This window comes from Arachis ipaensis, chromosome B10, assembly GCF_000816755.2.
Source record: "Arachis ipaensis cultivar K30076 chromosome B10, Araip1.1, whole genome shotgun sequence".
NCBI classification, from domain to species: Eukaryota; Viridiplantae; Streptophyta; class Magnoliopsida; order Fabales; family Fabaceae; genus Arachis; species Arachis ipaensis.
This window is the reverse complement of record NC_029794.2, coordinates 132719275-132730912: the sequence shown is the minus strand read 5'-3', so window position 1 is coordinate 132730912 and position 11638 is coordinate 132719275. Positions and strand designations below refer to the sequence as shown.

At 40.8% G+C, this 11638-nt stretch overlaps 2 protein-coding genes across 2 annotated transcripts; both read left to right on the top strand.

The window, feature by feature from the left end:
- LOC107621270 lies at positions 2195–4690 on the top strand. Its single transcript, XM_016323303.1, has 3 exons — positions 2195–2807; positions 2888–3457; positions 3507–4690. The coding sequence occupies exons 1-3, from the start codon at positions 2195–2197 to the stop codon at positions 4688–4690; spliced, it is 2367 nt and encodes a 788-aa protein (XP_016178789.1).
- Positions 8734–11321, top strand: LOC107621271. The gene is made up of 6 exons (XM_016323304.1): positions 8734–8995; positions 9053–9349; positions 9433–9500; positions 9573–10425; positions 10504–10823; positions 10968–11321. The coding sequence occupies exons 1-6, from the start codon at positions 8734–8736 to the stop codon at positions 11319–11321; spliced, it is 2154 nt and encodes a 717-aa protein (XP_016178790.1).

Sequence of the window (11638 nt, the reverse complement as noted above, 5' to 3'; positions counted from 1 at the left end):
CAAGGTTAGATTTCATAATTTTTTGAATTGATTTATCAATATTCAATATATTTATGAATAAAAATAATAGTTTATTCTCTTCAAATCAATGTTTATATTACAATATTGTTTTGTGATTTTACTGATACTTTGGTGGGTTGTCAAAAATTGTGTAGGTTTATTCATAAAAAATAGAGTTTAGAATTTAGTTTGATATTTATAAATTTTGTATGTATTTTTATTTGTTTCAAATTTTTTTAGTATTTTTTTAATAAATAAATATTAATGTGGTGATCGTCTTTGAAATTAGATAACAGCATCTTTATATAACTAAAGTACAGTTCTGCTATATATTTAAACATTTTTGTCAATTAAGTCTAATCAAGTTAACTTAAATTTAACAAAAATTACTCACAGAACGTGTACGTGAATTACACGCTTTTTTTCATTGTCGTTCTTTTTGTTGCTGCTATTGGTGTTGCATTTTTTTTTCTTCTCCTCTTCTTCCTAGTTATTGTAGTATTTTTTATTTTTTACTTTTTGATATTTTTTCTCTATATCTTGTTTTTATTCTTAGTAAAAGGGTGAAACAAAAAGAAGAAGGTGAAGAAAAAAAGAAAAAAAATGATGATGAAGAAAAATAGTAGGATGCAGAGTTTTAAATTGTGCAGAATTTATAAAAAAAATAGCACTAAAATTTTTTAACTATGACACGAGACGTTTCTTAATTTTGACACTAAAATTTCTTAATCGTAACACAAGTTCTTGTTAAGCGGGTGAAATAAGAAAAATTATGAGAGTGTGAAACAAGATGAAGATGATGATGATAATGAGGAGGAGGAGGAAAAGTTTTGAATTTATTAGAAATAGGATCGAAACTTTTTAACCATGACACATAATTTTGTTAAGTAGGTGAAATAAGAAAAATTATAAAAATTTTAAACAAGAAGAAAAGACGACGAAGAAGAAGAAGAAGATAATGATGGTGAAAGAGGAAGAGGAATAAAAAAAAGAAAAAATCAAATAAAAAAATGAAAAAAAAAAGAAGAGAAAAAGAAAGAAGAGTGATATAAGAAGAAGAGATGGTGATGATGATCATAATAATGAAGATGGAGAAAGAAAGAAAAAATAAAAACAAAAATATAAATGTATGTATATAAATTTAATTTGGTTATTAGATTTAATTAAAAAAATGAGAAATTGAGGATTTAATATTTCGCACTAAACAAATATCATTAGAAGATTAACCAGTGTCCCTAATTCCATTATATTGTGTAAAAGGAAAAAAAAAAAAGAGAAAAATGACATACTGCTACCTAATCGGCTAATCCTGTACACTTGATAACTCCATCCTTCATAATAGGAAGTACCATAAACATCATAAATTACAAATTCAGAATACAATTCCAAGTTCCCATGCAACTAAACAAATATAGAAATAAAGTAGTCAAAACTGAAAAGTAGCCTGATTCGATAATGGTTGGAAAAGACAAACACAACTATTAGTCGACATTCATAAAACTAGGCTCTTACTTTCAAGAAAAAGATTTTATTTCCCACTCTCACTAATAAAATCTCATATAATGGTACAACACAATAATAAATAGCCGCAAAAACAAGCACTAAAGGCAACTCAACTCTGAAGATAATGTCCTAAAAGCCACTACTAGCTACTATGCTTTAGGATATCTATAGTACATGTATATACTACTCATTACGGCTATTTTTTTTATATTGATTAAAGATATGTATAATACGTTATTATTAGAGGCTCATTAATTTAAATATGAAAAATATTATGGTATATTCTCTGAAAATAGAGCAACTATATGTATTACATAAAGATGGACATGTCAGATGGAGGCACAACACGCAGGGGGCGTGTTGCATGAACCACGTGGGAGGCGTGGAGGCTACGTGGCTTGATCTGGTTGAGCCAACAAAGCAGCACGCAGGGGGCATGCTTAGTCAGCACGCAGGGGGCATTCTGACGTGGCATTCACAGGTTGGCGGAGAATAGAAAACACGTGGGGGGCGTGCTGACGTGACGAACGTACATTGGTCCAACTATGCAATACGTGGGGGGCATGCTGAGTCAGCACGCGAGGGGCGTTCTAGGTGCACCTCTCTATATAAGGCAGAGCCCGGTAGTATTTTGCATACTGAAGAAGATTTGAGTGTGTTTTGAGTGTTCTTTGAGGCTATTGTTAGTGTAATGGAGGGCACCACAAACTTGGTGGTGTATCGCAACGGTGAGATAATACATAATACTCATGAGGGAGTGAGGTTTGTGTCCCAGAATCCGTTTTCGTTTGTGGTTTCATGCACGATGACGTTAATGGAGCTGCAGAACGGCCTCTGTCAAAGCATGGAAAACGGTACATTAATGAGAGTGAGCAGAATTCTGTATCGAAATTCGATTGTAGTTTTTGGTGGTCTAATACAGTTTGATGTCATGCCGATCACTAATGAAGCGAGTATGCAGAATATGTTTCAAATTCACCGGCAGACTCAGATGCAACACCCACAGATTGAGTTGTACATTGAGTTTGAAACTGTAGAGGCAGTGGCGGTTCAAAACGATATAGATATACATGATGATAGAGCTGCAGTGTACGAGAGAATGAATAGTGACAGCGAAAAGGACTTCGAAGCCACTTATGAGGCCGGCGACGAAGATGAGGATAGTGATGTGGGAGTTGAGGCAGCAGCAGAGAATGTAGTGGTTCATCCGTCGAGCAGTCAACCGATGGACGTTCCACCTTTTATGCGTGAGTTGGATCTCGAGGCCATGCATGCCCCCGAGTTTCCGGAATATGCAAACATAGGTACGTGTTGACTAAATAATAAGTTTTTGTTAGTTTATACGTTGGCTTTAGCAATAAATGATGATTTTGACTTTCTGTAGGGGTTGCTGATCCTGAGGACGGAGAGTTCCGGATTGGAATGGAATATAGTAGTAGAAAGTCGGTCGTCGCAGCAATTAGAAATTTCACTATATCTAAAGGAGTTGACTATGAGGTGTATGAGTCTGAGCCACAGACGTTCTATGCAAAATGCAAGATGTATGGGCGTGGATGTGACTGGCTTATCCGAGCCAGCTTGATACGGAAAAAAGGCTGTTGGGAGATACGCAGATACAACGGTAGGCACACGTGCACGATCGGAACGATTTCACAAGATCATTCCAAGTTGGACTCAGATACAGTTGCTGAGGCTATAAGGCCATTGGTCGAGACGAACCCGACCATCAAGGTGAAATCTATAATTGCAGAAGTCCAGTCGAGGTTCAACTATACCATCAGTTACCGAAAGGCTTGGTTGGCAAAGCAGAAGTCAATAGCCAAAATTTTTGGTGGTTGGGAGGATTCTTACCAAGCCTTGCCATGGTGGCTCTCGATCATGGTGCAGAAGATGCCTGGTTCAATTGTCCAAATAGAAACACGATCACTGTACGACGAGAATCAGGAGGCACAGGGTGTAAAAATACTGCATCGTGTATTTTGGAGTTTCAATCCATGCATTAGGGCATTCAGGCATTGCAAGCCCCTGGTTCAGGTTGACGGTACACGGAAAATACAAAGGTACACTTCTAGTCGCTGTTGCACAAGATGGGAACCAGAACATTGTGCCTATCGCCTTTGCCTTGGTGGAAGGGGAGACAGCTGATGCGTGGCACTTCTTTCTCAGGAATCTGCGAACGTATGTTGTTAGAAAAGACGGGGTGGGTATGATCTCAGACCGGCATGAGTCAATACGGGCAGCAGTTAATCGTTCCGGTGGTGACTGGCAACCTCCAAGAGCATGGTGGATGTTTTGTATAAGACACATCGGCAGTAACTTCCTAAGGGCATTCAAAGTTCCTCACTTGCAGAAGCTTGTTGTCAACATAGGGTATTCAAAAACGGTGGAGGAGTACAATATCAACTATAAGAGGTTGGAAGAGCGAGGCGAGGCATATGCCAGGTGGTGCGATGCCATCGGACTCAGACATTGGGTATTGGCATTCGACGAGGGACATCGATGGGGCCATATGACAACGAACCTTGTCGAGTGCATTAACTCAGTGTTGAAGGGTGCCCGTAATCTACCTGTGTTGGCGCTGGTCCGAGCAACATATTATAGGTTAAATAAACTCTTTACGCGAAAAAGTGCCGAGACTCATGAACGCAAGCGTGCTGGATATACGTACTCCGCATTTGCGCAACAGCGGATAGAAGCAAGTATGCAACAAGTTGGGAATATAGTTGTGCACCGCTTTGATAGACGAAATGAGGTGTTTGAGGTGCGCGAAATGACTACTGGAAAGGTGTTAGTTATTGATCTTGCGCGACGGACGTGTGACTGTGGACACTTTCAGGTTGAACGAATACCATGTCGCCATGTTATTGCTTGTTGTGCTAACCAGCGTCTCGATTGGCAGTTGTATGTGCATGATGTGTACAAGATGACGAAAGTTCGTAAGGTATATAGATTTGAGTTCACACCATTAGGAGATCCTGAGACATGGCCTGCTTATGAGGGACCCACATTGGTCGCTAATCCCACCCTGAGGCGAACGTCTAAAGGCAGGCCCAAACTGACCCGATACTTGAATGAAATGGACTCACATGACATGCGTAGTCCTCGGATATGCCGTCTCTGTGGTGCTCAGGGTCATAGTCGGAGTAGGTGTCCACAGCGTGCTGGACCGAGTGGTACTGGTTCATAGTTTAATATTCTCATGTTTGTACTTTTTAATTTACCATCATTTTGTCAGTTGATGCTTTTGAAATCAGACGTGTTTGTATTTTTCAGATGAAGTCTATCTATTGATATTTTAATGTCTGCTTAATACTCTCATTAACTGATTTCCTTAAGTTAATGTACAAAAAAAGAACTACGGGTTACGTATGTTAACAAACCAAATATTAAACACGAATTACCTTAACTTAATTCTGAAAATAAAATCTAGATAACCTAAACTGAAGCTCACTTCTTTCCAGCTAAGTAGTTCAGTCCCTTACCCATAATGCCCAGACCGAACCGCGATGGAGTATACCTATCAGGTGGATTTCGCTCCGTCCGTAAGTCATATGGGTGACCTCGAACTGAGTCATCCACCCCCGGAGCTCCCGAACTACCTGCCTCTATAGGGACGGTCGACCCACCTGCCTCTGTAGGAGCGATGGTGGCTGCCCTGAGCATGGTGGCTGTGCTGAGAGTGCTAAGAGTGGTGGCTGTGCTGAGAGTGCTGAGAGTGGTGGCTGTGCTGAGAGTGCTGAGAGTGGTGGCTGTGCTGAGAGTGCTGAGAATGGTGGTTGCCCTGAGTGTGATGGCTACCATGACTGTAGGCCGGTGGCTGTGGTATATAGTAAGGAATCGGCTGAAACACTGCATGCTGTGGGGCAGGTGGCTGTGGGGTAGGTGGCTGTGGATCATGAGGAACGTACTCCGTCAATCTCAATAGATGTCCATAGGAGCGTACGTACCAATCCCGGTACTCCACCGTCGGTAAAAAATCCCAGGTCGGAAGGGGGTGCTGATCCCGCAATCGACTGTGCCGCCTGTTGGCCCACTCCTCTATCCATGGCCCATGCAAAACTGTCCAGTCATGAAGCTGCACTCCGCGTAGAACGACGCAATGCTGATCAAGTGGAATATCCCTTGCTGCCCGCGGAGGAGGTTGTGCATATCCAAACTGACGCATCACTTGGTTCGCAGGGTGCCACTCGACACACTCGAATGACAACAATGGAGCAACGATATCACACACCTCAAGATGGGGATGCAACTCGTCTGGGACGATCAATCCGTGGTACGGCCGCCACTCAAACTGCCACAGTATTATTGGCATATTAGAACCGTAACAATAATGGTTGGAAAAAAGGATATTGTTATATTCTTAAAATATTTATAAATTACACAATAATATTCTCATTACAAAATATATATGCATAAAAAAATAGAAACATATAAAAAATAAAATAAACTTTAAATACAACAAAAAAAATAAATTTATCCACTTACATAAATAGGATGATCCAAATAGTTGATAATATGTTCCTCAGGCGCCAGATAATTACGTACCATTTTTTTTTAATCCTTAGAACTAATATTTTTTTTTTAAACTCACCACTATTCACTACTACTCACTACACTCTCTTCACCAGTACCTACAGACTAACACAAATACACACTTCCTTTTTTCCTTCTCTCTTATTTTGACTTCAGCTCAATAGGATGAGAATACATCATGAATGGAGGAGAAGCTCACCGATGCATATATAATTAGCATATAATGAAAGATGGATTATAAGTACGGTGAAACCTGTATCCCAATTATTAAATCAAAATTCCACGTTTCCAAAACGGATCCTATCAAATATTTTACTTTTTCTATGATCTTGCCGGCTTACAAAAAGAGGTAAAGATTGAAACATTCCTTATTTGATCCATTTTGTTGAAACATATGACACTTCTGAATTGGTGATGTTAGCATTTGCGAATGAGCCACCTTTTTCGCAAATAATTATCCCTGCTAGCGGCGAAGTGCATAAGGCTGTGAGTTATATATATATATATATATAAGGTCTCAAACTGGCACTGGTTCCCGGGGTGGGGGCTGTCCCCTGCATGCAGGCAAGTCTGGCAACACGACTTCCGCGTGGTGAGTCAGCACGCCCCCGGCGTGTTGCAGGCGTGCTACCACCTCGCTCTCCCGCTTAGCCACCACGCTCCCGGCGTGTTGAGGGTGAGCTCTACCCATCCGCAATTTTCCTCCTTGGCCAATAACCCGCCAATACACCAACACGCAGTCCATACACACCTCAAGATGGGGATGCAACTCGTCTGGGACGATCAATCCGTGGTACGGCCGCCACTCAAACTGCCACAGTATTATTGGCATATTAGAACCGTAACAATAATGGTTGGAAAAAAGGAACAGAAAAGCCATAACTATTTACCTCCTGCATGAAGTCTATATCATGCCTGAATGTCTCTACGGTCTTGGATAACCATGCTGTGGTCCGTTCCGAATGACTCCATCTGACACATTATTAATTGAAAAAATTTAAATAACTCACCATAACTAAAACATGCATCATGAATATAACACACGACTAAAATAAGACTTATTACCTCCTGGCAACTGGTATCTCGGCCGGTGAAAGGGTTTGTCTCGGTACGGGAGCAAGACACGGTATTCGCTCCCATGCCCAAACAAACAACAGATTCAGAGGGCCATCCATCTCCTTTGTATCATATCGTGATGCACGGCATAGTGCTGTGTAAAGATGCGCGAGACATGCTGACCCCCAACTATAATTATGGATCTGCTCGAAATCGCGAAGCAATGGTAGATATTTCGCATGGGCATATGCGGTCGACTTGTCCGTGAACAGGGTTGACCCTAACAAACAGAAAATATGACACCTGACGTATCTCCTGATGGACTCCTCAGTGTCCAACGGTTCTGCGTCTCTGATACGGCGAACCCAACCCAGCTTTATATAGGACTTCGCATTATGACTGACTGATGGCTCACGACCGAATATCGCTATGCTCTGACTTTGAACGAAGTCGCTACTACTATCTGTCCATCCACTGACAGGCTCTCCATCAATGGGTAGGCCGAATATATGAGCGACATCCTCTAATGTCACTATAACCTCACCGATCAGCAATACAAAGCTGTGGGTTTCAGGCCTCCACCTTTCAACCAGAGCAGCTAGCATGGGGTGAAATCCTCTTATGATTCCAATTCTAGAGACGTGGTAGAATCCCGTGGCGCGTAAGTAGTTCTCCACCATCGGATTCCACGTCTGTGGCGGATCCAGTTTACGCACCAACAAATTCCTGTTAGGCTGCATCAACAAAGATATATGTTACATTAATTAAATAATAATCCTTATAAATATTTTAATTAACATTAACGTTTTATTTAAAAAAAAATAATAAATCGAACGGTCCAATTTATACTTTTAAATTTTTTTATTTTTTAAAATAAAAATTGGATGGTCCGATTTTAATATTATTTTTTTTTTTAATTTTCAAAGACACAAATCGGACCGTCTAATTTGTGATTGTTTGTTGAAAAAACAAAATAATACAAACAAATTGATACCTTCGATTTGTGTAACCCACAGCAATGTAAAACACTTCTCTCCTCACAAGATTTTGTGATACATCTCTATTTCTCTCACACAAAAAATAAAAAGCGTGACTCATTACTAGCTACCATTTTTTTAAATAATAGTTTTTCTTCCAAAAGAAAAAAGTAGGCTCATTTTTTTGCAAATGGAGAAGCTCATGGTGTAACACCATGAAATGGAGGCATAGCAAAATATTGCACTGTTATGGGTCAGAGACAAAACATAACTTACGTTTTGTATTTGTTTATTTTTTTAATTTTAAAATACACCAAACGTAGCTTACGTTTTGGGTTTTTCTTTTTTTTTTTTTCCAGTTTAATACTAAACGCAAGTTGCGTTTTACTAAGTTAGAAAAAGAAAAAAAAATTTTGAAGCCCACAAAACGCAGGTTGCATTTTGTTAGTGTTAGAAATTTTTTCTTGGAAGCCCCAAAACGCAGGTTGCGTTTTGTACACAAAATAATATTTAAATCCACAAGTTTGCCTATAAATATGAAGTCCGGTGATGTTCATCTTCATCTTCACTTCTCCTCTTGTTATTTCTTGCATAAAGTCCTTAGTGGGGTATTTTTTTGGCAGATAACTGTGTCAAAAAAATAGAGTTAGTTAAGGCTGAAGTTATGGAAGGTGTTGCAAACTTGCGAGTATATTATAACGGTGAGGTTATAACAAACACACATGAAGGAGTGACTTTTGTTCGTGAATGTCCGTTGTCATTTGCCATTCCATGTACCATGGGTTTTGTCGAGTTGCAAAATGGTCTTTGTAATAACATTCAAAGCCACATTTTGAAAAGGGTGAGCAATCTTTTATACAGAAGTCCTGTGCAAGTATTTGGTGGGTTAATACAGTTTCAAATAATGCCCATCACTGACGATGCTAGTATGCAGCAGATGTTGTATATTTATCAACAAACCCGATCTCACGTGCCGATGATAGAGCTGTACGTTGAGTTTGAACAGCAGTCGGGGATGAGTATGGTCGGCGACGAGATCAATGTTGATGAGCTCGGGGATATAGATTGGGAAGAAGATAATAATGACAGTGAAGACGAATTCGAAGCTAACTATGAAGTCGATGACGAAAACAATGACGGAGACTTGGCAGGTAATCCGGCGGTGCAAGATGAAGCAAATGCGATTGTAAGTCAGCACCCGTTTGGTGTTCCGTCCTTTATGCGGACTCTAGATCTCGAAGTCATGCATGCTCCGGAATTTCCTGAGTATGCGAATATAGGTATGTCATAATTATTAACTGAAGTTTTCTATAGTGCTTATTTTATTTGCCTTGTCTGACTGATGGCGGTGCGCATGTCGTAGGTGAAGCCAACGTTGCGGCGGAAGATGGCGAGTTTAGTGTCGGAATAGAATTTGGTTCAAGAGAGTCGGTGATATCTGCAATCAAAAGCTACACCATCTCTAGAGGAGTTGATTACACTGTGTATGAGTCTGAGCCACAGACATTCTATGCGAAATGCAAGGGATATGGTGCAGGGTGCGACTGGCTTATCCGAGCTAGCTTGATTCGAAAAAAAGCTTGTTGGGAGATCAGGAGATACAAGCACACGTGCACCATGGGCACGATTTCACAAGATCATGTCAAGTTGGGCTCAGACACAATTGCAGATGCCATTAGGCCGTTGGTCGAAGCAGACCCCTCGATAAAGGTGAAGTCTGTTATTGCAGAAGTTCAAGGCAAGTTCAACTATACTGTGAGTTACCGCAAGGCTTGGTTGGCAAAGCAGAAAGCTGTCGCAAAAATTTTTGGTGATTGGGAAGTTTCTTACCAGACTCTGCCAGTATGGTTGAAAGCAATGACAGTGAAGATGCCAAGGTCTCGTGTTCAAATTAAAACGCTCCCCGTTTACCGTGAGAGTGAGGAGGTTCAAGGTGTAAGAGTTCTACACCGCATTTTTTGGAGCTTCTATCCGTGTATTGTAGCATTCAAACACTACAAGCCACTGGTGCAGGTTGATGGCACGTACCTGTACGGAAAATATAAAGGAGCACTTCTGGTAGCGGTTGCACAAGATGGGAATCAAAACATTGTGCCTATTGCATTTGCGATTGTCCAAGGCGAGACAGCAGACGCGTGGGAGTTTTTCCTAACCAATTTGCGGAGATATGTTGTTACCATTGATGGTGTGGGTATTATTTCTGACCGCCATACCTCCATCGATGCTGCAATAGCTCGCAGTAGCGGTGTATGGTCACCACCAAGGGAGTGGCACATGTATTGCATCAGGCACATCGGGTCCAACTTCTTAAGGAGGTTCAAGGCTCCATATTTACATAAACTCGTGGTGAATACAAGTATTTCAAATTGCTGTTATGGTTCTATTCATAGTAAATTTGTGGCATTTGCTTATGATTAAATGGTTTGTTCAACAGGCTATTCTAGGACGGAGCAGGAGTACAACAAAAACTACCAAAGGCTTAAAGAGCGGGGTGATGCATATACTCAATGGTGTGATGAGATCGGTGTTGAGAGATGGGTGTTGGCATTCGATGGTGGTCATCGTTGGGGACATATGACGACAAACTTGGTAGAGTGCATAAATTCTGTCCTAAAGGGTGCACGGAACCTTCCTGTAACTGCCCTTGTCCGGTCAACTTTTTATCGGCTGAATGAGTTGTTCACTCGGAAGAGTACCGAGGCTCATGAGCGTCGCCGCAACAGATTCATGTATTCAGAATTTGCAACGAAGAGAGTTTAGGAAAGCTTTTGACGTGCAGGAAACATTGTGGTCAACCGGTTCGATAGGCGCAACGAGATTGAGGTTCGCGAAATGTAAGATGGTACCATTTACACTGTTAACCTTGCGCAACGACACTGCGACTGTGGCCATTTCCAGGTCGAGCGACTTCCATGTCGCCACGTGCTTGCATGTTGCGCCAACCAACATCTTGATTGGCAAGTGTACGTGCACGATGCGTACAAGATGTCTGAAATTTGCAAGGTGTATAGAGGCGAGTTCGTTCCGATAGGTGACCCCTCCACGTGGGATAGATACAAAGGAGCGAAGGTGATCACCAACTGGACATTGAGGCGCGCGACGAAAGGAAGACCGAAGTCAACTCGCTACTTGAATGAGATGGATTCGCGTGATATGCGTGGTCCTCGTCGGTGCACTACATGTGGACGCGAGGAACATAGCCGCAGTCGATGTCCTCAGCGCGCAGGTCCAAGCTCCGCTGGAGGTCATTAGTGGTTAAGCTTTTCAATGTAACTTTGTTATGACCTACTTTACAATTATATGTTACTTTTTTTGTAAGCTCGTCATGTACTTTAACCTAGTTAACAATTTATAATAAATAAAGTTTTTAACCTCGGTGTTTAACTTTTTAGAGAACAAACATTTTTGATCCAAACAGAGTTACACTGGAACAAAGCTAAATCTGTCATAATAATAAAACTGAACACAATCATCTAAATATAAGATATGACACTGAATACAAATCTGAATACAATGCTGAATACAATATCAACTAGAACAGACTACTTCCTCGGTGCCTTCTTCGCATA

Bases quoted from the DNA above. Each gene is read 5' to 3' on its own strand.
- LOC107621271 (XM_016323304.1), top strand. From the start codon at position 8,734: ATGGAAGGTGTTGCAAACTTGCGAGTATATTATAACGGTGAGGTTATA. The intron at 10,426-10,503 runs GTATTTCAAATT...TTTGTTCAACAG, and splicing joins TAAACTCGTGGTGAATACAA to GCTATTCTAGGACGGAGCAG. The intron at 10,824-10,967 runs GTTTAGGAAAGC...GGCCATTTCCAG, and splicing joins CAGAATTTGCAACGAAGAGA to GTCGAGCGACTTCCATGTCG.
- LOC107621270 (XM_016323303.1), top strand. From the start codon at position 2,195: ATGGAGGGCACCACAAACTTGGTGGTGTATCGCAACGGTGAGATAATA. The intron at 2,808-2,887 runs GTACGTGTTGAC...GACTTTCTGTAG, and splicing joins TCCGGAATATGCAAACATAG to GGGTTGCTGATCCTGAGGAC. The intron at 3,458-3,506 runs GTGTAAAAATAC...TCCATGCATTAG, and splicing joins CGAGAATCAGGAGGCACAGG to GGCATTCAGGCATTGCAAGC.